General features: G+C 50.5%; 4 protein-coding genes across 7 annotated transcripts in view; 2 read left to right on the forward strand and 2 right to left on the reverse strand.

Annotated features, from left to right (window-relative positions):
• The window catches only part of LOC122611687 (zinc finger protein ush), a 51,213-nt gene extending 33,257 nt beyond the window's left edge, over positions 1 to 17,956 (forward strand). Inside the window, exons 1-8 of one of the 2 annotated variants that reach the window (XM_043784950.1) lie at positions 731 to 1,022; positions 2,501 to 2,545; positions 13,491 to 14,449; positions 14,520 to 14,914; positions 15,031 to 15,231; positions 15,304 to 16,690; positions 16,757 to 16,899; positions 16,966 to 17,956. In XM_043784950.1, coding sequence (XP_043640885.1) covers positions 1,001 to 1,022; positions 2,501 to 2,545; positions 13,491 to 14,449; positions 14,520 to 14,914; positions 15,031 to 15,231; positions 15,304 to 16,690; positions 16,757 to 16,899; positions 16,966 to 17,404 — 3,591 coding nt within the window. In that variant the 5' untranslated portion in view covers positions 731 to 1,000 and the 3' untranslated portion in view covers positions 17,405 to 17,956. Of the gene's footprint in view, positions 1 to 730; positions 1,023 to 2,500; positions 2,546 to 13,490; positions 14,450 to 14,519; positions 14,915 to 15,030; positions 15,232 to 15,303; positions 16,691 to 16,756; positions 16,900 to 16,965 lie in introns of those variants that run through there. The other variant, XM_043784949.1, reaches the window with a different exon arrangement.
• A 1,003-nt stretch (positions 17,957 to 18,959) lies between these two features.
• Positions 18,960 to 20,177, reverse strand: LOC122622029 (SUMO-conjugating enzyme UBC9-B). Of its 3 annotated transcripts, none has more exons than XR_006326265.1 (3): positions 20,014 to 20,177; positions 19,290 to 19,934; positions 18,960 to 19,157 (listed from the first exon to the last, which is right to left on the reverse strand). XR_006326265.1 is itself a non-coding variant. In XM_043800142.1 (2 exons), exon 2 carries the CDS (start codon positions 19,828 to 19,830, stop codon positions 19,351 to 19,353), a length of 480 nt encoding a protein of 159 aa, XP_043656077.1. In that variant the 5' UTR covers positions 19,831 to 19,934; positions 20,014 to 20,177; the 3' UTR covers positions 18,960 to 19,350. The 3 variants fall into 3 exon arrangements, 1 of the variants encoding a protein (XP_043656077.1); XR_006326263.1 differs by having other exon boundaries at positions 18,960 to 19,224; XM_043800142.1 differs by having other exon boundaries at positions 18,960 to 19,934.
• A 188-nt stretch (positions 20,178 to 20,365) lies between these two features.
• On the reverse strand, positions 20,366 to 22,273 carry LOC122620735 (minor histocompatibility antigen H13). Its single transcript, XM_043798339.1, has 3 exons — positions 21,967 to 22,273; positions 21,050 to 21,900; positions 20,366 to 20,992 (listed from the first exon to the last, which is right to left on the reverse strand). Exons 1-3 carry the CDS (start codon positions 22,174 to 22,176, stop codon positions 20,884 to 20,886), a joined length of 1,170 nt encoding a protein of 389 aa, XP_043654274.1. The 5' UTR covers positions 22,177 to 22,273; the 3' UTR covers positions 20,366 to 20,883.
• Positions 22,274 to 22,298: 25 nt separating this feature from the next.
• LOC122620724 (neuronal acetylcholine receptor subunit alpha-4) lies at positions 22,299 to 24,974 on the forward strand. The gene is made up of 5 exons (XM_043798326.1): positions 22,299 to 22,415; positions 22,605 to 22,979; positions 23,044 to 23,237; positions 23,458 to 24,085; positions 24,166 to 24,974. Exons 2-5 carry the CDS (start codon positions 22,865 to 22,867, stop codon positions 24,555 to 24,557), a joined length of 1,329 nt encoding a protein of 442 aa, XP_043654261.1. The 5' UTR covers positions 22,299 to 22,415; positions 22,605 to 22,864; the 3' UTR covers positions 24,558 to 24,974.
• Positions 24,975 to 24,994: the final 20 nt, after the last annotated feature.

Below are 24,994 nucleotides of genomic sequence, written 5' to 3' on the forward strand. Positions count from 1 at the left end.
AGCAATAATCAGAATTCCATTAGCCGTAGACGCGATATCGCTGAAAAGCATCTCCCTCGCGCACAGACCCACACAAGCACACCCTCTCGGAAAGTATCTTTGTATCTGTATCTGCCGTGCTGCGCTCGGTGTTGGGTGTTCGTTCGGTGCCTCTGTGTTTGTGTATCCGTTCGCTGCTGGTTGGCTGGCTGGTTGGTTGGTTGGTTTTGGTTCTGTTTCTGTTTCCGCGATGTTATCTAAGCGCAGAGCTCGCCGCGCTGCGCTCCTTATCAGTGCTTTATCAGTTTTTGTTTCGAATTATTCCGAGGCGAGCGAAGGAAGTCGACCGCAGCCGAGAGTCTCGGCTAAGAGGTCTCGTCTCGTCCCCGCTCCGGCACAATATCTTATTTCAGTTGGCAGCGGACCGAGCGACGAGCGAGAGAGTTTCTCGGCTGCTGATACGAATTCCAGTACGACTACCGAGTCCCGGTACCAGTTCCAATCCCAATCCCAAAGATAAACAACTTTTGGCCCGGCGTCCCGGCATCAACAAACATCAGCTGTGCTGTGCTGCGCTGCTCTGCGCTGCGTCGTCATCGCATCGCCGCCGCTCGTTTGGCTCGCTCGGTATCTGTATCGGTTGTATCTGTATCTCACAGCGGCGCACGAAAATTTCATTACTCACCGCCGCACTCAGCCGGTCGGTCCGAGTCTCAGTTGGCTGTGAAACGCGGAGCAAGCAGCAACCACGAGCGGTACGCGGTATTTGAAATTGTCAGCGGTTCGACGGATTACTAGCTACCATACGATACCGCACGTTCGTCATAACGAGAATTTGAATAATTGAATTACAGTGAGTGAGTCAAAGAAATTCCCACGGGAAGTGACAACAAAATTGCCGCTTAAGTTCGGCCCAAACCGAAAGCCAAAACATGTGCAAGTGAGAAAGTGAAGAAGCCGCCAGCAAACCTGGATTACTTGCCAAGTGGATTACTAGACACATATTCATATAGGGAAAACAATGCTCAGCAGCAATACAAGAGGTGAGAAACATTCAAACAAAGTTTCCTATGGATCAAAATAAGCATGAAGCCAAGTTCTTATAACAAGAAAAGCAAACTGGCATTCGATTTTCTACAATTAAATATTTAAAACATTTTGTCAGGGTGATACAACTGCGTATCTGATTTAGATGTAAACAAATTACTCATTCTTTCTGGAATTTCCATATTTTTACTATATTTTATATTATATAAAATATGAGATTTAACGCAAATATTGACATTCGGTTATGAAATCATGCTTCAATGTTAGACAATGTTAAAAGTATAACTAACAATAACGATGATGGCATGAACCCAAAACATTTGCAAGTTATGAGTGCTGCTCTTATAAGAATTCCATTTAAGCCGAGTTTAGCTCAGTTCCGTTGATTCCATCGAATCAACCTGCACGTCACGTGTGGGAGGACTGCAGAAACTGAAAATCCCGCCAATTGCTAGCGAAGCCAGCCTTTGGACCCTGTCCGAGAAGGGAGCCGAAAGCCAGCGGGGGGAGGAGGGAATGAGGGGATAAGGGAATAAGGAGATGGGGTTCCATTCCCGCCTGTCCGACTTGTCCAGCTTGTCCGACACTGGAGTCCAAGTCCAAGTCCGCATTTCGCGTCCATGGCAGCCAGCTTTCAGTTGCTTATCAGTCGCCTATCTGCGCTGTGTGGCTTCACATTCATTCCACGGCCTCAGCTTGGCCCGGCTCATATGTATCTGCATCTGTGAGTACGAGTATCTGTGTGTGCTGCGCTATCTGCGATCTGCGGCGAGCGAAGTAGAGGAAGAGGCAGAGCAGAGGAGCTGAATTAAAGCGAAGGAATTCTGCGGATTGTTGTTATTATTGTTATTATAATTCCTTGAAGTGAATAATCAGCGAAATATAATCAAAAATGAGAAAAACAACACAAAGCGGAGTGCGATGTGTGGGGAGGGGGTACTCCGTACTCCGTACTGGTAACTGGGTACTGGGTACACTGGGTATTATGGGCACTGTAGTTTAATCGAGTGGAGTGAAGGCTTGGACACCGGCCTCGCAACGCCAACCAGCCAGCCAACTACTGTGCGTAGTAAACTCAGCTCAACTTTGCCAGCAGAAAAAGATGCAGAGATACTGGGCAAAACAGAGAATGGGTGGACAAAAGCAAACAATGCGGCCCTCGCAGCAATTATTATCGCTTTTAAAGTAAAGCCATTTGGCTGGAACTATCTGCGATATATATCTGCAACTATTAGTCCGGACTCCGGACTGCGGACTATGCATAAAGTTCAAACCCCGCCTCAAATGTGCTGGTGCTTGCGATATACACCATCACTTACTTGTTGTGAAATATAGATTTTAATTTTTATGGACATTGTATTGGATATTCGCTTCAAACTACCACCTAAGTAGCTAAGCTCCCACTTTAAAGTATTTTGACATGAACAAGCAAACCTCGTTATCACTGCCAACTAACGTCCATCTCTGCTTTCAGGTGATTGTTCCGATACCACAGAAGAGATGACCGTCGACAGCAGAGGTAAGGCGACTTTAGATATAAGTGTATGCATAGGAAAATCCTCCTCAATCCTCAAAGTAGGGCACATCCTGTCGCCTGTCCGTTGTCCGTCGTCCGTTGTCCTTTTGTCCGCCCTTCAATCCGCGATAAGTTTGCAGCTTAAACGAAATGGGCCAACGCCAAAAAATAAATTCTTATCTCTGCGACTGCAGGAAACAGGCGAGTGTCCCCATCCCTTTCCGTCCACGGCTGTCTCCCTCTGACAGACATAACCCGTTAATGCCCAATAATAAATAATAAATCCCGATGTGTGTAGACCCAGTAATTTCCAGCAACCCATCCCTGGCCTCGACTGCTCGCTGCTCGCTGCTGATACTCTGCCAATAAAAATGTAATCCAGAAAACGATGAAGACGAGAGCTCTCTAATTTAATACAATTTTTATCAGTGCAGTGGCACTGCTGCCCCTCCCCCTTGCCTCCTGCGGTTTTTGTGATTCTGACACCTCAGACCCTGTGAACCCGTTCGTGAGAAGGGAGGTGGTGGAGGATGGAGGGTGCAGGGTGGCCACAACCCTCGTTTCAGTCTCTTCGATGGACTGCAGGAAATGACAACGGGTCGACTTGGGTTGGGTTGGGCTGGGTCTGTCTCTCGCTCGCACTTATTATTCGTAACCCCTTGGGCGGAATTTCGACTTCACTCCGACATCATTGGCATCAATTTCATATCACTTCATAATCATCAGCAATGTCAACGTCATTGAGACGATGTCTCTGACCCGGCCACCTCAACCCTTCTGAGCTGCCCAGGAGCGGTCTGTCGCTTTGCTCTCCGACTCTCCGAATTGAATGTTTTCAGATGATAAAGGATGGTTTTAAGCCCCGAGGATTATCGCCAAGTGCATGTGACTTTATGGGAATTTATCTGGACAGCTCTAGTTTGCAATTGCTTTTGACCCCGATTACTTGCCGTGTGCGTGGGCTTACCTAATTAATAACAAGGGTTCATTATTTTCCAGTAATAAGTGAATAAGGTTTAAAAAACTAATACATCCGCCATTTGCTTCCGAGCTCCAACAATGAATTTGCAGATTATCCCATAATACATTGGACAGCCAAAAACGTTATCTAAAACCTCAACTCCGCTCCTGCGCTTTTGGCTCGACATTCCGCACCATTTCGCTGCCATCTCGAGCATTCATCATTAATAATCCCCCGAAACTGGCGGCAATTGGAGCAGGGCATCCCATCCTCCATCCTCCCTGCTTCCTCCATCCATCCTCCCTTCGTTGCCCCTCAAAATCTCAGCCCTTCCACGTGGCGCTTTTTGTGCTGCGTCAGTGAAAGATTTCCAGAACACGGGTCCACCAAGGCCAGATGCCACTGGGAACCAGGAGGGGAAAGCAGGGAGCGGGGAGCGCTCGAGTGGCCAGTGGGCGTAACAGTTCGCCTAAAAAGTGGGCGTTTGTCTGGGCTAATCTTTATCTGGCTGTTGACACTCCATGGCGACGCCGAGCGGCCGAAGAGCCGAGTTGGCCAGTCAGCCAGTGAGCCAACAACATGGTGGGGCGAAGTGTGTGGTATTCCTTTGGCATGCCCTCCTCCCAGTGCTTGCCACTTTTTTGGCCAATGATTGGGATGGCCGCACTTTCCAGTCGGCTAGATTGGATTAGGAGCTGTGGTTACTTTCGCAATCCTTGAGTTTGTCTCACTTGTGCGAGATGAGAGGTCTAAAAGAAAAGGAAAAATGATTAAAAGTGATCATAAAAGATGCTGGGTATGCAAATAAGTGGGATAATCAAATTGCTCAATGAGTTTGAAATGTATCTAGTTGACACTTATGCCCTTGGCCACTGCTATCCGAAATCTCTGCTGCAGGGTATTCCTCGTTCTGTCTGACCCTGCTTTTGTGTCTTGCAGGTTTTTCCGAGTCCGCCCCTTGATGTTTGTTTGTTTGTGCTGGCTTTGCTGCTGTTTGAACTCTCCCCACTCCGCCGCCTTCCTTCCTCACTTGCTGGTGAATCTGGTAGATACATATATAGTATGTAGTATGGTGTATCTGGCGATGATGATGATGACGTTGCTCACTTTTGGCGCTCTTCAGTTGTTGTTGCTCCTGTGCAATGTACTGTAAGCGCATCTCCCTGCTGCCCTATGTATGTGTGTGTGTGCTTGTATCTGTGAGCGCCTGTGTGTTTGGTTTTTATCTATGAAATTCATGAATGCTCCGGCTTATCTTGCAGAATTGCATACTTGCAGCCCTGGCTCCCCCCTTTTGGCCTGGCTTTTTGGTTGGCTGCTCCTCCGTAGCAGTTAGCAGTGTGTAGTGTGATGTCTGCCGTTGGTTGTTGGTCGTTGGTTGTTGGTTGTTGGCAGTTGGCTGCCTTCTAATGGCGCTCAGTGGTGACCCGCTCGCTGCCCACTCCACCCCAATCCTCTCTAATGGCATTTTATCTATGGCATAATTTTTTATTATGTCTCCCTCTGTGGCCGCGCTGTTGGCTTAATGACAATCCGGCCAAACCGAACCGCAAACCGAACCAAAACGAGCCACACACAGACAGCGAGTCAAATTGTTAGATAGCTTTTCGGCATGTAATTAATCATTTGACAAGGTTCAAGCTTCGCGGGGCGGGGCGGGGGGCTAGGGGGCGAGACGCAAGGTTTCCCTATCTCCATTTTTTGGGGCTCATGTTTATGCGGGAAGCATTGCAATTGCTGCGGGCCACAAGCGAGTGCAACAACAAAAGCAGCCACATCGACGGCAGCGGTAATCGAAAAAAAACCATTACACGGCGCTCGACCTTATCAGCCGCGTTCCATCAGCACACTGCCCTTGCCCCCAACTTGAGCCCGCTTTCTTTATCCTTGCTAGAAAATATCAAGCATACGACATGTGGGCTGGCGTAAGTGCACTATAAAACGGGGGAGCAGCACAGGTTTGGGGCTCACTATTTGCCCGATTTATGAACGGCTTTTCTCGATCCATAAAATTGTGGTGTCGGGTTTTTTAAGAGAGGCAAACATTTTATACTATTTTAACAATAAATTACCGCCAAGAAGGGGTTCCTTTTCTGCGATGAAATATTGAGGGGAAAAGAAAGGACACACGGAGAGAAAAAGTTCTTGGAACATAACTAATAAGGTGATTTTGAACTTGTGAAGTTGGGATATTCAATTTAATAGCATGGGAATACTTTCTCTGCAAACCTTCTTGTTTATATCTATAATTTCCAAATCGTTTTTCATGATTTTTCCCGTTGTGTCGGTTGGCTAAAATAGCAGCCTCGTAATCCTTTTTGCGGCGTGGCATTTATGAAATGTATTTCCACCTTATCGCAGGCCACAGATCGCAGCTGGTGGTCCTGCTGCCTACATCCCCTCCTGACCCTGGGTGGCCCTTGGACTCAGATGATGATGATGATGATGAGTTCGACTTGGGGGCTTTGGTCATAAAATGCTCGCCTCGCATCAAGTCGAAGGAAAGTCCTTTCTGCCATGTCCTTGCGGTTGCGCAGACAAAGGAGTCGGCGACGGCGGAGAAAGGAGGAAAGGACCAGGGGTTGGTCCCACTTCTTGCCGTGGCCATAACACCAAGCGCAATCCTTTGGATAAATTTTCTTATCTCTGCCGACCAGACGACGATATTATTTTTAATACAACAACCGAAATTTGTATGTTCGTGTGTGGGGGCGGCTCGTAAATGTGCGTGTGTGTGTGAGTGGGAGTGTGTGTGATTTATGCAGTAATATTTTTATACATCTAGCAGGCATTACAAAGCTCTTTATCATCCGCCCCAAAATAAAGAATGCTGCGGAAAGGGATTCGGCTCCCGAATAAAATTTGAATTTCGCTCGGGGTCGAGTTCTAATGGCTTGACCGCCGCTTTGGAAATCTTATGGGGATATACATAAGTCTTTTCTACATAACTTAACTAAACTTTCCTTTGAAATGCATAATTAGGCATGTGGCCTTACATTTTGGGCCATCTTTTTAAATCATGCATACATATCTAATCTTCTAAGCTTGCACTTAACTCTGCAGCCGAGTTAATCTTTTCTTTTGTACTTCCAAGGCCTTTTAGGTCGTTTTAACCACTTGAATCGATTTAGGGCTCTATTGAGAAATCGCATTGAGCAGGGACGCACATCTGTCAATCAATTAGCTGCACGTCAGCACGTCGCCTGTTTATCCTGCGAATGGCTTTCTTTTGCTCGTCATCTGAGTTGGACTTGGATTTCCATTGACCCCTTTCACCAGCCACCCCTGATATTTTCCCACACGCTCATGGCTGTTTGTGTTTGGCTTTTAGCCGTTTTCCGACTGCTAAACCAACGCTCGAATGACCCTCGTCATTGATGTTGATGTTGATGATGCTGATTGCTATTGCTATTGCCATTGCCATTGCTGTTGGCTTTGCTTTTTTCTGCTGTTTCCAATGACTGCTTATTTGTACAAATCCAGTGCGAAATTCAATCAGCAGTCGAGGCGCATGAATCGAATTGAAGCCAAATCTAAAGGATTTGTCAAGTCAGCGCTGTGTGCGCGATATTGGCTACTGAATGTCGATTTTAGGTAGGGCAAATTCCCAGGCTTATGCCTGCTCAGACCTCCTTGAATTTTTAAACAATTTCGGAGTTCATTACAAGCTGTTAGCACCACTTTGCGTTCATCATAACCAAGTCGCCCACTGTGCTCCCTGCATTTATGGCTTATTTGCTGCCTGCCACTCACTTGGCTACCTCCCGTCCAGCACTTCTCCGCACTCCACTCCACACTCTAAGGCCTACCCAACTCACCCGACGAGTGGTGCCTCCAAAAGAGCAGTCCTCCCATCATCCCAGTCTCATCCTCATTCTCAATCCCTGTGCCCTGGGCCTTCGTGCTGGCCTGGCCACAATGCTGCCTCCTTGCGGCTCCATTCCCCAGCTCAAAGCCTGCGCCACACAGACGCACACACTTTTTGGGGCCTAATTGGTAGGTAATGATGTGTCTGCCTCGCCGCTTTGTTAGTCAGTCCAGGAGGTGCACTGCAAAAACAGAGTTATTAACTTATTCCTGTCCTTAATGTTTGTACAAGACCTTAGCTGTGATCAACTATGTAAGTAGCTATGCAGCTTCGCTAATATAGTATACTGAAAAACCGCTTCAACTGAAAAATCGCTGAGTGCCAAGAATAGTATTTGTACCCAGTTTCTCTGTGTGTACTCCCAACTGCTTTTCTCCAGGTTGCGTGGCCCTTTTGCTGCGCTGCCAAACAGGCTGGCAGTAAAACTCCGCCAGGGACTTGAATCGGGCACCCAACTTGGAGTTGAAGTTGGACTTCTTGGACTTCTTGGCCTCCTTGGCGGCCTTTGGCTTTGTAGTTGGCTAACTGCCTGTTGTTGCCGTTGTCGCTGACTGCGCGCATCTTGTTAGCAAGTCGCCCCCTTTTCGCCGCCCCTCTCCATCAGCAACTCTTGCTGTGGGGTCCTTTATTGGGCCTCCTTTTTCGGTTTCAGTTTGCGAACTTAGCTGGCCGTGCTCCCTCTTCCCGCTTTTCGGGAATTTCATTCCCATTCACACAGCTTGCAGGCAATTTTCGCGCCTCTTTAATTTACTGCTGAAATGCTGTAGAAATGCCAAGCCCTGCTGCTCTGTTTCGTTTCGTTTTGTTGCTGTTGTCGTGATTGCTTGATGAACACATCAAAAGTCATCAGCACAGGAGGGAAAAAACGGAGCAATGAAGTCAACACAATGCCAGACACGATTTTGGACTTGCCACGCCCCACCGCCCCTGCCGCCCTCACGAACGGCACAACAGTAACAGTAAACAGCACAACAGCCAAACAGCAAAGCAGTCGAAAGAAACAAGCGGTTGTGTCGTCGTGTCTATAAGGGAAAATGGCCCGAAAGGAAATGGAGTTGCAGGCGGGGCAACATCACAATTGAATTGTGACTTCTTGGGGCAGTTGTCAGTGCTTGATTGATCTGCAGAGAGCGTGATTTGTTTACAACAATTGCGAATGTTGCTACGTTGCCATGTTGCCGCTGGTCGCAGTTCAACCGATGTTGCTGCTGCTGCTTCTGCTGCTGCTGCTGCTGCCATTTCCACTATCGACTGATGGTAATCGAAGAAAGCGACATTTATGCAAATGCCAGGTTGTTTAATAAACGCAAATTATGAGCCTGGCGCAACATGTTGCAGTAACAGTCGATGGCAGATTAGCGACATTCATACTTGCACTTGGGTCAATTTAAATTTGTGCAACAGTGGCTGGCACGGCAGCAACTCCTTGCCGCAGCAGCTCCTTGCCGCTTCCGCTGCACATGAGATTGTGGGAGCAACAGGCAGCATTATTGTGTTCGGCCAAGATCGCAATTGATCAGTGGGTTGGTGTTGGTGTTGCAGTTGCAGTTGCAACAGCAGTTGCTGCTGTGCTTGTGTTGCTGCTGATCAAGCGATCAAGCTCCGCAGCCAGAAACAATCGGCGCTGAGCGTGCTCACACGAAATTTTCAAGTACTGCGACAATTTCCATGCCCCCACCCGCTGCCCCTGCCCCTGCCCTTGCCACTGCCTTGTTATCAGCGCGCCATGCAACAGCAGCAGCATCAGCAAGAGCAGCAGCGAGTGCAGCACAGGCAAGAGCAACAACAGCAGCAACACATCTCAACAGTTGCATCAATTGCTCAACATTGAACTCTGTGCACGGGCCCAGACGATCGCCCCTTTTGGGGACCCCCTTCGGCCCCCTTGGCCCCCTTGGCCCCTCCGGCTGCCCCAATCCCTTGTATCATTTGCACGTTTTTTAATTAAGACATCAAAAAGAGACTTTGACTTGGGCGATTTCAAGGAATTGCCTGCCGTCTGTCTTTGGCTCTGTCTGTGGCTTGTGTTTCGGTTTCTATAGATCGCAGATATAGTACCACATAGGTTGGACTACACAAACAGTTGAGGTGCACATGATAGAACTGCAGACGTAAGTTCAGGGAAACTTTTTGGTATAAGGTAAGGGATAGCTACAAGATACTGTGATACCATTCAATACTATGCTAAGTAATATACAAACTTAGGATCTTGGAAGGCTATTATTCTGACCACAAGTGTAGGCACTCTCCCACTCCCACAACTGCAGGCTGCTATCTGATCCTTCCCTTGACATCAGCAACTTGAGTTGAACCAAATGAACTAAATTAGTTTCGCTCGGAAAAGGAACTTCTGTCTGCAGCCTGTTGGCTTGAATTGGGCGATAATGCGACGAGGAGAGTGCAGCTCAAGCAGCTAAAGCAGCTAAAGGTTGAAGAGGAACCAAAATTGCTTATCCTCGGATCGAAGGAATTCTGCTCTCCGGGTTCCCATAGAGACAACCGAAAGAGGTGCTGACTATGGCAGCAGAGCCAGCAATCGAAGCGAAGTTGAATCGAGGCTGGCGAGAAAGAGCAGTGGATTCGGCGAGTAAATCACGAATAGCTTGGGATTGGGAGCCCCCAAGATATGAGAACGTTGATTATTTACACGGACACACGGCGCAGAAACAGATCTGCTAAGACTTCTCCGCCTCATTTCCTCCTACTGGCCAAGTGTGAAGTGAAATGAAATTTGCGAACTTTGCGCTCTTTGCATTCGCTTCCCGGCCTGCGAGGGGCCTCCTCTTCCTTGATTAATAACAATTGATAAGCGCGCAGTTGGCCCAGAGCCCTCGCTGCTGCCCCGAGCTGCTGATGGCGTTGATTACCCGTGCCAAGTCCCGTACTCCCGTAGTCCCAGCTCCACCTTCCACCGTCCACCTTCCACTGTCCGCGGTCTGCAGTCCACTTGGAATCGCAGCCTCAGCCCCGGAAACCCAGGGCAAGGTGGCAAAATTTTCGCGCGAAAATGAAGATTTCTCTTATCACAATTGGCAGCTGCAGACGTTTCCCCCGTTCTTTTTTCTCTTTGCCTTTTTGGGCTGCTCACTCACGTTTTTCAATTTCTGTGCTCCCCCAAAAATCCCGATCTTCGATAGCGACTGCAGAAATTTGTTTAATTATGCTCCATTGGGCCATTGGGGGTTTCGCAGACAGTAGTTCCCGCTTATTTTGTGTGACTAATGAGTAAGCGGAGGCGCAAGGCAGAAAATGTTTTCAAAATCGCAGAAGAACAAAAGCACTGCTTCAGGAGAAGCCTAAAGGAGAGCCTAACAAATGAATTAGAAATAAGTAATAGAAGTAAATGGTTCAGGGTTTAAGCCCGAAGCACTCTCAATACGCCCACGAATCTACTTGCATCTAAGTGCTGACCCAGCCAGACGCACTGGCGACTTGCTGCCGAGATCCTAGGCACCTTCGGTTCGTTCCCTGGTTGGCCACCATCTTGAGGAGATCTGCCAGTGATTGCCCGTTTCGTTAGCGTTTTCGGTTAGCAGTGCTTTTCCCTCCATTTCGGGTTAACTGACCCCGAAACGATTAGCAGCGACGGCGGTCCGCGGGTTGAAAGCCAGCGACAAATGAACAAAGGGTCGATCCTGGGGATCTGCTCCTTCTTTGGACTCCCCTCCAGCTCCTCTCCTGGAAGAGATCGGGACCTGGGCCAAATTGTTCGATTGTTTATGGCTGCCAACAACGCCCACCGAGTGAAGTTGCCAAGTGAGAAACCAGCAACAATCATCTGGCGGCTGATAAAGTGCCAGGTATCCCCGGCCCACATGCACCACCTCCCCCCACCTTCCCTCACCCTCTCTCATCCCTCTGTGTGTTTTTGTTGTGTCGCTTATCGGCGAGGATCGATCGCAGCTCCAGCAGCAGGAGGAGAAGAGAGACCTGACGCTGAAGACGGCGGCGAGCTGATTTAACAAATTGATAAACAATTGTTGGCGTTGGCCGCAGGGGAGTGGGGGGGGTAGGGGGATACGAGGAGCACCGGGGAATCCCCTTGCCTGCCACACAAAAGGTGTGTGGGGCGGCGTAACGTTACGAAATGGCTAAACAAACGATCGCCCGATCGCAGTTTCAGCGAAGACGGCTTGTTCCCAGATCCCAAATCGATTTCGTATGCGAATGCGAATGCGTAGCCTTGAAATTCCTCGCACTTGGGGATACAGCTATGAAAGGTCTTGCACACTAAAATAGTATTGTTGATATGGTTTTGCGTAAATAATATAGACAGCCATACAAATGAAAAGTGGATAGTTTGAGCTGAGAATCGTAGAAAACTGTGTGTATTTCTCCATTTGAAACCGCCTAATCTGGAGGCTGCAAGAGGTTTCAGAGCTCAGAACCGAATCCGCACAACAATGGAAAAGGGGAGAGGGTGTTGGGATGGCACTCGCGAAACAATCGCTGGAGGAGATCTGCTCCACCAACTGGTGAGCCGCTGAGCGGCTGAGCCGAGAGATCCCGGCCCGGCCTAATCCTCGGCGGCAGAGGCAGCTGTCGCTGGGGGCAGAGCCGAGACTCCAAAACTCCAAAACTCCGAGACTCCGAGCCAAGAGCTGGGCACCCAAGTCAGAGGCACAGCCGAAACCGAGCCAAAAGCCAAAAGCCATTGTTAGCTGTTAGTCGCCCGTTCGCACTCTATCGGCGCTGGGCCATCTCTCTGCCCTTCTCTGCGCGGAGGCCTCTTCGCCCGGACAAAACACTTTACGTGTGCGGCTTATCGCCACCCAATCGAAGGCAATAAATATCTTACAAATAAGCAGAATGCCTCGGAATGCCAGCAGAGCCCTTTATTTTCGGAGGGGCCGGGTGAATTCGGGCGATTCTTCTAACCGATTGCTCACGTGCAGAATTGTGTGAATTCGTGAAAAATCGACGGCGGCAATTAGGGCGGGCCGTCAATAGTTTGGCAACAGTTGCAACATTTGTTGCAGTGGCAGTGGCAGTGGCAGCGGCAGCGGCAGCACAAACAGCAGCAATCAAAAGACTTAGGCAACAAACTTGGTCTCCACAGCGAGAAATTGGGATCGCTTTGCGAGCTTGGGAAATGCATATTCTGATGATACGAGGAGAAACAAGCAAATATAGCACAATTTGCATCTCACAAATATTTTCTTTGAAGTAAGTCGGAATCGGAAAATTACTGCAGAACTAGCTTGCAAACGATTTGCTGTGTAAAAGTCTCTCGTGTTTTCCCTCTTTGTCGGAGACTGAGTCGCTCTGGATGTGCTGACATTTCAATAGCCATCAATTGACAGGTCAACGCGCATCTCCCCAGTCTCCCATCCTCAAAGGAAACCCATGGACGAGGGAGGACTCCAGAGGGGGGGCTTTTGGGAGCTGCAGCCCGCACGAGCAGGGTAAATGTTCGCTCCGGTCGAGATGTCGAATTTCTGGCGAAGCGAGATGCAAACTGCAAACTGCGACGCTTATCCGGCGACTCCATCTGCATGCCATGTGTGTGCCATGTCCACGTCCACGTCCACTTCCACTTCCACTGTCCGCCGCCATAATCTCGGCCAGCATCGCCGTTGGTCGTTATAATATTTCGCCGTGGCCAAAACAGAAACAAATCAGATGTCAGTTCGGGATTCTGGCCAACTTCGAACTTCTGCAGCGATCCGCGGGGCCTAATCATCAGTGACCACCATGGGCTTTTCTTTTCCCCTCCACCACCCATCTCCCTCCATTTCCACCAGCGTTTTCCACGTAAGAGATGGCCAGAGTGGATAAACTGCCCCTGCTCCTCCTGGGCAGCAGCCAGTCCAGCCGACTCTTGTCGCATTGTTTTCACAGCTCTGACCACTGACAATTTGTTCGATAATAATTGCCAAAGCAGCTGTCTGACACATAGATTCCTCATGGCCAGCGGATGCAGGAGATCGGATGCCGCAGTCGCGGATTCCGCGAAGCCAATTTGAGGCACTAAACTGCCGTGTAACTGTCTGACCCCAGAGCGAGTTCTCAGGCTTGCTTAATCCTGCCGAAACAATACTTAATATGGAGTTGAATTATGTATTTAATCAATATGCGCACATTTATATAGTTCTTTGTTTATAACTCATTCCTTGCAGATTCCAAAGATCTGAGCGCTCAGGAAATGGGCGAGCAGAAGCAGCAGCAAATGGAGGACCACCTGGAGGATCAGTTGGACAATTCCAGAGACCCCCAGAACAACAATAACAATATCGACGAAGACGACGATGAAGACGCTGACTTTGAGCAGCCAGAAAACGCCAATCCCCAACAGGATCAGGACTTGGGAGAGACAGAGATGGAGCAGGACCATGATCTGCAGCAGGAGGAGCAGCAGGAACTGCCTGCAAACAGCCCAAGCACTCCGCCCAGGAGTCCCAGCTCTCCCCCGCTGATTCCCAAGCTGGAGCAGCCAGCCACGCCGCCCTCGGAGGCGGAAGCCTCTCCGTGCCCCTCACCCTCGCCATCGCCATCGCCCTCGCCATGTCCCACGCCCAAGTATCCCAAAGTGCGTCTGAATGCGCTCCTGGCCTCAGACCCTGCCCTCAAGCCAGATGCCAAGGAGCTGACTCTGCCGGACGCCCGTCTCCTGGCTCCGCCGCCGCTCGTCAAGCCGGAGACACAGGCGCAACCGGATGTAGCGGAACCTCTGCTGAAGCCAGCCAGATTTATGTGCCTGCCCTGTGGGATCGCATTCAGTTCGCCCTCAACTCTGGAGGCCCATCAAGCCTACTACTGCTCTCATAGGATTAAGGACACGGACGAGGCTGGCAGTGATAAGTCAGGGGCAGGAGGATCGGCAGCCGCAGCTGGCGAGGCAGCGGGACTAGCAGGGGGCTCCTCCGAGCCACCAGCCAAAATGGCCAGGACAGGAAAGCAGTATGGCTGCACCCAGTGCTCCTACAGCGCGGACAAAAAGGTGTCCCTAAACCGCCACATGCGCATGCACCAGACTTCGCCGGCAGCTCCCACACTGGTCAGTTTGCCCAGCCTCCTCCAGAACGGAATAGCTCCTCCGGGAGTCACGCCCAATCCGATGGAGGATAGCTCTAGTCAAGTGAGTAAAGTGTTGAGGTGCCAGTTGCCCCCGGAACCGCAAGCTAATAATAAACCAATCCCCTCCACAGCAAACCGATCGCTACTGCAGCCACTGTGATATCCGGTTCAACAACATCAAGACCTATCGAGCGCACAAACAGCACTACTGCAGTTCGCGGCGACCGGAGGGACAGCTCACGCCCAAGCCAGCCGCTTCTCCAGGAGCAGGATCCGGACCGGGTTCCTCCGGCGCATCCATGGGAGTATCTGCCCAGGCGGCTGCACCCGGCAAGATGAGCCCGCAGGCCAGGAACAAGACCCCGACTCCCGCGATGGTGGCCGTCGCAGCTGCAGCGGCGGCTGCTGCGGCCTCCCTCCAGGCCACGCCTCATTCGCATCCACCTTTCCTGGCCCTGCCCACCCACCCGATCATTATTGTGCCCTGCTCGCTGATCCGTGCAGCCAGCTTCATTCCAGGCCCACTGTAAGTTCCCAAGGAAAACATTCCTGAGTTACATCCATTTGCATTTTGGTGCAATGCTAAAACCATGTATATAACAATGATCAACATTTAACGGAAATACTACATTTAATGCGCAGGCCCACACCAAACTCGGGGATCGTGAATCCAGAAACCACCTGTTTTACCGTGGACAACGGGACGATTAAGCCACTGGCCACTGCCCTAATTGGCGCCTCCTTGGAGCCCGAACGCCCTTCAGCTCCATCATCTGCTGCCGAGGCCACAGAAGCCAAGAGCAGTCCTCCAGAGCCCAAGCGAAAAGAAGCAGGGCAAACTAGGTTAGTGCTTATCAATATGTTCTCCGAATGACCAGAGACTAACACATACATACTCCCTTTTACTTTCTCCAGAGAGTCTGCGCCTCTCGATCTCTCGCTGCGTCGATCGCCCATCACCCTGAACTCGCTGAGCTTGCGGCAGCGCCAACTGCGCAATGCCCTTTTGGATGTGGAGGAAGTACTCCTTGCCGGGGCAGGAACTAGCAAGGAGAATGCGGAGACTCCGAGAGGAGGAGGGAGTGTGACTCCCGAGCAGATCGTTTGCGCTCCCTCCCTGCCGAGCAGTCCTTCGATGAGCCCCTCTCCCAAAAGACGAGCCATCAGTCCACGCAGTTCCGGGGCTGGAAGTGCCTCCTCCATGTCGCCACCTGGTCTCAATGTGGCTGTTCCCCATCTGCTGGACATGCGCTCCATGCTACCCGCGGACTTTGGACTCTCCGAATCGCTGTTGGCCAAGACCAACCCGGAACTGGCTCTGAAACTGGCGGCGGCAGCGGCCGCAGCTGCTGTGGCGGGCAGTAGTGGAGCAGCAGCCTTTCCGCCCTCTCCTCTTCCTGCCCAAGCTAGTAGCGGGAATCCTGGAAGTGGAGGACCGGCAGGTGGCGCCCAGCAGCCTCAGATCTATGTGAAAAAGGGCGTGTCCAAGTGCATGGAGTGCAATATTGTGTTCTGCAAGTATGAGAACTACCTGGCGCACAAGCAGCATTATTGCTCGGCCAGGAGCCAGGAGGGTGCTAGTGAAGTGGATGTCAAGTCGGCCGTTTCACCATCCATCGCCGGAGCTGGAGGACTGGGAAGCGGAGGGGCAGAAGCTGCTTCGTCTGTGGAAACCACTCCGGTGGCATATCAGCAGTTGATCTGCGCCGCCTGCGGAATTAAGTACACTTCCCTGGACAACCTGCGCGCCCATCAGAACTACTATTGTCCCAAGGGAGGAGCAGCTGCTGCCCCCGCCGCGGCGCCCACTGATCCCGGCCAGCTGGCCATGGCAAAGGAGAAGTGCGGAAAGTGCAAGACACTGCATGAAATTGGTCTGCCTTGTCCACCCCCCGTCGCCAATCACCTCGCAGCGCCACCAGCCAATCCACAACCCGCCTCCAATAGTCTGAACAAGTGTCCCGTTTGCGGGGTGGTGAGTCCCACCGCGGCACTGGCCAAGAAACACATGGAGATGCACGGAACAGTAAAGGCCTACCGCTGCAGCATCTGCCAGTACAAGGGAAACACTCTTCGCGGCATGCGCACCCACATTCGAACCCATTTCGACAAGAAGACTAGCGACGTGAACGAGGAGCTCTACATGACCTGCATCTTTGAGGAGGATGTGACCGCGCTGAGTCAGGAGCTGGTTCCTTCAACGGCGGCATCTGCCACAAGTGTACACGATTCCATGGATCATCCCTCGCAGACGTTCAACTGTGATTACTGCAACTATGTTTCCACCTACAAGGGCAATGTGGTACGTACCCTTTATATGGTATATTTCCGCCACACTAGATAACTAACGAGAGTTTTTGCTCTACAGCTGCGCCACATGAAGCTGATGCATCCCCATGTGGCCATCAACTCACCCTCCATTTCCCCCGACACCAGAGACCAGGATGTGAATTCCAACCCCACTCCCAACCAACACTCGAATTCCGATGGATCCAACGGAGAGGCAGCCAGGTAAGGAAATTCTCTACATTCTCAATACTGTATCGCTAAGTCAGCTTTAACTTCCTTCGTCCACAGTTTCCACATTAAATCGGAGCCCCTGGATCCACCCCCGACTGTGAATCTGGTGCACGAGAACAACAACTCGCCGATCGCCACGCCACATATTAAGGCTGAGCCAATCGAGGTCGGAGCGGATGCTGCGGCCGGCGGGCTGGTTCCGCCGATGACTTCTCCGCTGGGAAACAGCAGCAGCATGGCTGCCGCAGCAGCTGCCGCCGCCGAGGTGATGAAGAAGTACTGCTCGACCTGTGACATATCCTTCAACTACGTGAAGACCTACCTGGCTCACAAGCAGTTCTACTGCAAAAACAAGCCGATTCGCCCCGAGGCCAGCGACAGCCCCAGTCCGAATCACCTGGGCGGGGGCGTTGCCGTGGGCCTGGGCCTTGGCGGCCTGGTCGGTGGACACGGCCAGCAGAAGAACAAGGAGAACCTGCAGGAGGCGGCCATTTGAGAGAGCCAGCTGCGGTGGGAGGCGCAGCGCAAGCAGCTGGAGTGGTATTACACATGTTTCTAGGCAGCAGCCCAACCCAATCGAAACTAATCGAATCCTAGCCTCCTTTAAAATGTACACTATCCAAACCGCAACCAACAATCGACGACAGTATTCCCGGAGAATCTCCCGTCGCTGCCCTCCACTTCCAACGCCACTTGGGGACTGACTCCTTCGACTTACCGATCGATAGAAGTAGATATATACACCGTACTCCCATACATATACAGTACACCTAATGGAATAACATATAGATTACTTAGGAACATACATTAGTTTAGGCGCATACCCATTAAGTGGGAACCATGACATATAATGCATGCCAAAGCTTACCACTTAGACAGAAATTAAGTTGAGGGCAAGAAACTACAAGTTTGCAATGGTCTGCGGAGTAGAAGGAGGCGAAGTATTCCTATGTAGATCCAATACTATTATGTAAATTGCTCGCTGTTCCACGTGAAGCGATCTATTCTAACTGTGTAATTTAAATGAGTACATTATTTATTAAGTGTGTGCGACAATAAAAGTAATTAATTTATTCAACATAAAACAAAATGGATTTTAAACTTTTTGAATTCAACGGACGTTTTAAGTGCTGCCAGATCGGCGGAAATTAAACTGCAGACATAGTTGCCAGACTGATTAAAAAAGTTAAATAACTACCAGACCGGTAGAAAAGTGTGCTGGCATCGCAGCTGATATAACCGTTAGGTAAAAACAGCTGATCAGCAACTAGGGCGCCATTTTGAAGAATAACCTACTGGGATTTCTGTTCGCCTGGTACCCAGAATAGAGCATATCCACCAAATCAGGCATTTATAGATTTCGAATCGCTGGCGTATGCATTGAAAACACCTTCTACACGCTTATGCTCCCCTGGTATTTCAATTCGAAAAATTAAAATTTAAGTCCCCGGAAAAATAAGTCTAGCTGCTAGTTTGGCCGTTTTCGCCAATCTGAAGTACCAGGCGAACAGAAATCTCAGGAGGTGTCTACTGAGTTCCAAGCGAAATTCTGAATCGGGTATTTTTCAATATGGCGGCCTCGTTGGAATTGAACCGTTAGTTGAAGCTCCGGTAAATCAGCTGATGGTGCTGCCAGATCGCTCGAAAATGATTCATAGTAATGTGGACGGGCTTGCCAGATCACCTGAAAATGTTGAACCGTTAATTTAAGCTCCGGTAAATCAGCTGATTGTGCTGCCGGATCGCTCGAAAATGATTTATAGTAATGTGGCCGGACCTGCCAGATCAGCTGAAAATGTTGGCTAAAGTGACCAGTTAGAAATTCCCGAAAAATACGAAAATAAAAATACGATATGAGCGAGTTTTTAAACAAAATGTTTTTGCAGTAAACAATTTAGCCAATATTACTTAAGTAATATACGCAAATGTAGAATTTTATCTGCAGCCATATTTCAAGCACCAAATGCAGCTGGTCGGCCGGCCACTGACGTCCAACAAGTAGTCGACTGAAGACTTTCGGAGAAAACCTTTAAACTTGAAAATGCTCAAGCTTTTACAACTAATACATTTTTATTGAAATTACATATGTTTGTACGTAGTACTTGCGATACAAAATAGCCCGTAGAATAATCGGACATGCACCCAGAATCGAAGATGGAAGGGAGCATCGGCTTCTGGGTGCCACGTAGCCACTTTGGGGCTCTTCAAAGAATTACAGGACTTATTGGGATTTATGCAGATGGTACAAGCTGGTAATAATGCAAGTGCAGAACATTAAAAAATTATGTATATGCCTCGGGCCGCTGCCGCTTTGGGCTGTCCAAAATTAGTCGATTTTTAAAAATAAGTAGATGTGGAGAGCATTCCAAACAAACGCTTACCGGCTAGATGTGTGTGTATTTGTTAATGTCTATGTGGGGAAGGTGACTGGCAGGAGCCCGACTACTCGGTGGCCGCCATGGCGCGGGCCTGGGCGCGCACCCGCTTCTCGTACTCCAGCCGGTTCTGGCAGTAGATGGTGTAGGCCTCCGCCTGGGCCGGGTCCTTGATGTTCGGCTCGTTGAGCAGGTCCTGGATGCCCAGCAGGATTTGCTTGATGGTGATGGCGGGGCGCCAGTCCTTCTCCTCGTCCAGCAGCGACAGGCAGACGGTGCCCGAGGGATAGACGTTCGGGTGGAACAGCGGCGGCTCGAACTTGCACTTGGGCGGCGAGGTGGGATAGTCGTCCTTGAAGATCATGCGCAGCTTGTAGAGACCACCCTCCCAGGGGGTGGACTTCTTGCCGGGAATGGCGCACTCCCAGATCATCAGGTTGAGGGTGCCGTCGGGGTTCTTGGCGGGTCGGGCGACGAACCCGAACGGGTGATCCTTCCTCCAGGCCTTGCGCTCCTCCCCCAGACGTGTGATAGCAATGCCGGACATGGTCGCTGCTTGCTGGCGTCTCTACTTCCGGCCGAACGTGTCCTCGAGTCCTGGATTTCTGCTAGCAGTCAGCAACACTTAGCCCTTTTTGCACGCGCGTCTGTCTGCGAATGTGTGTGTGTGGGTAAGTGGCCTCCAAGGGGCTTTGTCGCCTTTTGCCGCGCTAATCGCGAGTGCACCTACCTTTCTGCCTGTCTATGCGTGTTGAGCGGCTCTTGGCAGCCGACTTTTATCCAATCGCTAGCGGAATTAGCACTTTTCGCAATTTGTACCGCAATTTTTTGCTGGAATGAACGCTTGTGCTCGCAAAAGGTGTCAGTCGTTCCGCACAAAGGGTCCCACTGTTTGGTTATCGATAGTTGATGTGACCGTGATACAAAAGCGGTATTAAAATACTGACTTTTTTACACTACTTATGTATTAAGTTTAAAAATTGCTGTAGCTTTCTTTGCATTAAGTAAGCTTAATTATTGTTAATTCGGGTTTATTTATTATATTCCCGAAACCACGTACTTAATACAAACGATATGACATATAAGTTGGTGTTACGAAAACTATAATTTATTCGCTTTACTGCTTACATCAATTTTTGCATAGGTTTTAAGAAATGCAATATTCGTAGTCAAAATTAAGTGGTTCCCTTTTAAGTCGGAGATCTTTCGAGATTTAGAAGAGAGCGCTCACTGTTTACAAAATTGGAATATATTTGTATCTAAACTGTTCTTTCTTAAATATATACGCCTCCTTGCGGGAGCCACATAAATATTGAAATCTACATTTAAATTTAAACTTGATTGCGGTAAAAAAGTCGACAGAACATTTTCTACAATTGTAACCTAATCGAACTAAATAAGATTGTTGTGCCTGGCCAAGGAACGTAACTAACTCAGTAAGCGAATCGTCTTTTGTAGCGGTGTACCGTATAAGTTACGGATTGTGATTGATAGTGAAGCCATATCGGAACGAAAAGGAAGCTTGGCTAGCTGCAGAAGACATTTACGATGGAACGAATGGAGATGTTGTTCGAAGAGGGTCCTCCTGGTCCTTCTGGCTCTACTTGCCCTTCTTGGACTCCTTCTTTTTGCTGCCGGACGAGCTGGTGCTCTCGTCCTTCTCCTTCTTCTCCTTCTTTTCGGGCTTCTCCTCGGGATGGTCTTCATAGCTGGAGGGATAGAACGAATTAGTTTCAAGTCGAGCGCCCGCCAAAGTCCACACTTACGCAAATAGCACCTTCAGCTCGCCGCGGATGAGGGCCACCAGGAGGGGAGTGCCCATGCAGGCTGGCACCAGGTAGAGCAGGGCCGGCTGCGCGTGCTTGAACACATGCATGACGAAGATGGTAGCCAGCAGGCCCAGGAAGTAGGCGATCAGCGTGGAGTAGAAGTAGATGCGCGTCTTGCGCTTCTTGCTGTCGTCGAAGCGCAGCAGCAGGGCAATGAAGATGCCCGGAATGACGATGTCGCCCAGACCCAGCATGGCGAAGTTCGAGGCGTTCAGGCCGTTCTCGATCAGGTCCTGGGGGAACACTAGTTTGATGGGCGCCTCGAAGCTCTTGGCCACGGTGACCATCACGTTGGTGCCGAATACCCAGAAGATGTCGTAGAAGAACAGGCCGCTCAGCAAGATTACGCCCGTGACGAAGTTGTTCAGGTGCAGCATCTCCACGCCGTTGATGGCGAAGGCGAGACCGAACAGGTTGTTGGCAATCCAGTGCTTCTTGAGCAGGTACCACACTCCGATCACCGAGGAGATCACCAGGCAGACAATGTCGTGCGTGGAGAACTTGTAGTTGACGATGTCCTCCTTGTGCTTGCCCTCGCCCTTGGTGAACAGAATGTGAAAGGGCACCTTTGGCACGGCGGCGGGCATCAGTGAGTTGATCACCGGACTGAGCAGGTGCGCCAGCGCAATCACTCCCAGCACGAAAAAGTAGCCGGTGAGCAGGTAGTTAATGTGCACCTTCTGGAAGATCTTGAAGAACAGGTAGAGCCCGAAAAGAGCTGCCGAGGCGATCAGCGGGAAGTACATGGCGTCCTTCTTGGTCATCGTGTCGGCCTTCTCGCCCGTGGACTGCAGGGAGTGGGGAAGGCGGAGAACAGGTTAAACCAGATTCCGGATTTAGTCTGCAGCACCTACCTTTTTCAGCTTGTGCAGCTTAACGGAGCGGATGGAGCCGAAGATGATTGGCAGCATGGCCATCACCACCAGGCTGCTGTACGCCACCGCCATGCCCTCCGGAGTCGAGGGCTTCTTTTCGCCCGGCGCCGACTCGTTCTTCGGTGCGTTCACATTCTCGATGATGCCCTTAAGCACCTCCTTTACGGTTCCGATCACTTCCTCCGCCATGGTGTGTTGTCCAATCCAATCCGTTCTCGAAAATCGCCGGCTTGCGGGGGTGAAAAGCGAAATGACACGCAGCAGCACACGTCAACAATCTCTGTTATCGCTATCGGCATCGGTATCGGTGGTCATGGTCGTGGCTCATCGGACGCCTCGAAATATACCGAGAATATACCACCGACTGTGCAGTGAGACCGTGCTGCCGCCGCGATAAGAACATACCAAACCAGAAAAATACCAAGCCAGTTAAGATTCAAATCGTGAAATCTGATTTGAAATGTGTGAATCCCACCTTAATTTGTGAAAACCTGCAGGCGGATAGATCTAATGGTTTATTTTCAACTCTCCCATTTAATAATTTTAGGCTTCGCACATTTGTGAACTATAAATAATTCCCCTACTGACCTATTTTATTCTCATGTATGTGCTATCAGAATTGATTAAATTCTCAAGAGGAAGGAGGTCTCACATTTTAATCAAACTTCTCCCCGAGCCCACTACATGTGCGAACAGCTCCCACACAAAACCCAAATATGTGGGCTGCTACTTTATCTGCGAAGCCGGCAGAGAAGCCCAGAGATATCGGAGGAGCCTCGGCCATGTGCCAAGCGGCGAGCTGAGCTCAGTTCCCTTTCAGATTCCGAGAGCAACGCATGCAAAGCATTGTGCAGCGAATACGAAACCGCACTGAACAATGACGCCGACTCCCAAGATAAAGTCACCAGTTTCCGGTCCTGGACTTCCACGACTGCTACAGATGCTAATGGGGATACTTCTCATGGTGTGCACTTCCGTGCCAGGCGCCACTTGTAAGTGCTTACGGCTCCGGAGTTGCATAAGCCGCTGATAATTACGATCTCGAATCCCCGCCAGCTGCCCCGGACCCCAAGATCGCCAATGTCAAGGCCTTGGACCGCCTCCACGCCGTGCTGTTCACGAGCTACGACAGCGATGTGCAGCCCCGGTTCCAAGGAGCCCCCACGAACGTCTCCCTGGGAATGGTGGTCACCTACATAGACATCGACGAGCTGAACGGCAAGCTGACCACCCACTGCTGGTTGAATCTCGTAAGTGTCCACTTATTTGTGTCCACTCCTTTCCTGCATCTGCAGATAAGTTTCCGAGTTCTCCTCAAGTTCACAACTTTGATAAGCCTTTTGGGAACGCGTTATCTAACTGGGATTGTTGTTTTATTTTTTGAGAACAAAACATAAAAGTAAATAAGCTGTTGTGGACTTATGTTTCCATATTGTCCATATTTCCATTATGTTTAATATTGTTTTTTAGCGATGGAGAGATGATGACCGTGTGTGGCAGCCGTCGGAGTATGACAACATCACTGAGATCACCTTGCGGTCCAGCGAGGTCTGGACCCCACAAATCACACTCTTCAACGGCGACGAGGGCGGCCTGATGGCGGACACCCAGGTGACCCTCAGCCACGACGGCCACTTCCGGCGGATGCCGCCTGCCCTGTACACGGCCTACTGCGAACTCAACATGCTGAACTGGCCCCACGACAAGCAGAGCTGCAAGCTGAAGGTCGGCTCCTGGGGCCTGAAGGTCGTCCTGCCGGAGAACGGCACGGCAGTGGGTGAGTCCCTTGACCACGACGACCTGGTGCAGTCTCCGGAGTGGGAGATCGTGGACTCCCGAGCGCAGTTTGTCAGCCAGGACTACTACGGCTACATGGAGTACACTCTGACGGCTCAGCGGCGGTCCTCGATGTACACGGCCGTCATCTACACCCCCGCCTCCTGCATCGTCATCCTGGCTCTCTCAGCCTTCTGGCTGCCTCCCCACATGGGCGGCGAGAAGATCATGATCAACGGCCTGCTCATCATCGTGATCGCCGCCTTCCTCATGTACTTCGCCCAACTGCTGCCGGTGCTGTCCAACAATACTCCACTTGTGGGTGAGTGCTCCCCATCGCCATAATATTCCGTAGATTATTACTGAACTGGCATCACTTACCGAGCATCCCTATGATTGCAGTGATTTTCTACAGCACCAGCCTGCTGTACTTGAGCGTCTCCACCATCGTCGAGGTCCTGGTCCTGTACCTGGCCACTGCCAAGCACAAGAGGCGCCTGCCGGAGGCGCTGAGGAAGCTGCTGCACGGCAACCTGGGCACCTGGCTGCTGCTCTCGCTGTTCAGCACCACTGGTGAGTCGCAGGCGGAGAAGACCAAGGAGATGGACGAGCACCTGTACGAGGACGCGGACGAGCAGGATGCGTCCAGTCCGCTGGGCATCAACCCCGCCGAAGTGCCGGGCGCCAAGGCCAACCAGTTCGACTGGGCGTTGCTGGCCACCGCCGTGGACCGCATTTGCTTTTTGGCCTTCAGTCTGGCCTTCTTGGTCCTGGCCATCAGGTGTTCCGTGTAGGACTGCTCGGGACTTAACGCTATCTACCTACCCCTGCCTTGAGTAAGGTCGTTGCCCATTAATCTCGAAACTGTATTTCATTTTCAAGAGCCACCAAGCGAACTTGGCCAAGGTACGGGTGCACTCTAAGTTGGCTTTGCATTTGCGATTTCATGTATTTACTGTGTGTGCGAACTTAGAATTATTTAATGATGAGACCTCGTATGGAATAAAGGACCTCTGCCGAATGTCTGCTTACAACTAGAAGCGAAGGATAACAGGCTAAGTAACAAATTGGCTCTCGTTTCCGAGTATTGCTCTGCGATGCTCCGGGCTATCACAATTCCTCAATTAACCCAAAGTAGCTGGAATTACACAAAATGACCTTTTTACGGCCAAAGGTCCGATGGTGCCCGATGGGTGGCTGTGTGGCTGGGATCCAGGGTTGCAGGCTTGCA

The sequence above is a fragment of the Drosophila teissieri genome, chromosome 2L (genome assembly GCF_016746235.2).
Source record: "Drosophila teissieri strain GT53w chromosome 2L, Prin_Dtei_1.1, whole genome shotgun sequence".
NCBI lineage: Eukaryota > Metazoa > Arthropoda > Insecta > Diptera > Drosophilidae > Drosophila > Drosophila teissieri.

What these genes read in the sequence shown, in the direction of transcription:
- LOC122622029 (XM_043800142.1), bottom strand. Translation starts at nt 19,830, where the DNA reads ATGTCCGGCATTGCTATCACACGTCTGGGGGAGGAGCGCAAGGCCTGG.
- LOC122620735 (XM_043798339.1), bottom strand. Translation starts at nt 22,176, where the DNA reads ATGGCGGAGGAAGTGATCGGAACCGTAAAGGAGGTGCTTAAGGGCATC. An exon ending in AGCTGCACAAGCTGAAAAAG is followed by an intron (nt 21,901 to 21,966) that starts GTAGGTGCTGCA and finishes CACTCCCTGCAG; the next exon opens with TCCACGGGCGAGAAGGCCGA. An exon ending in GAGCTGAAGGTGCTATTTGC is followed by an intron (nt 20,993 to 21,049) that starts GTAAGTGTGGAC and finishes CTATCCCTCCAG; the next exon opens with CTATGAAGACCATCCCGAGG.
- LOC122620724 (XM_043798326.1), top strand. Translation starts at nt 22,865, where the DNA reads ATGACGCCGACTCCCAAGATAAAGTCACCAGTTTCCGGTCCTGGACTT. An exon ending in TTCCGTGCCAGGCGCCACTT is followed by an intron (nt 22,980 to 23,043) that starts GTAAGTGCTTAC and finishes AATCCCCGCCAG; the next exon opens with CTGCCCCGGACCCCAAGATC. An exon ending in CCCACTGCTGGTTGAATCTC is followed by an intron (nt 23,238 to 23,457) that starts GTAAGTGTCCAC and finishes ATTGTTTTTTAG; the next exon opens with CGATGGAGAGATGATGACCG.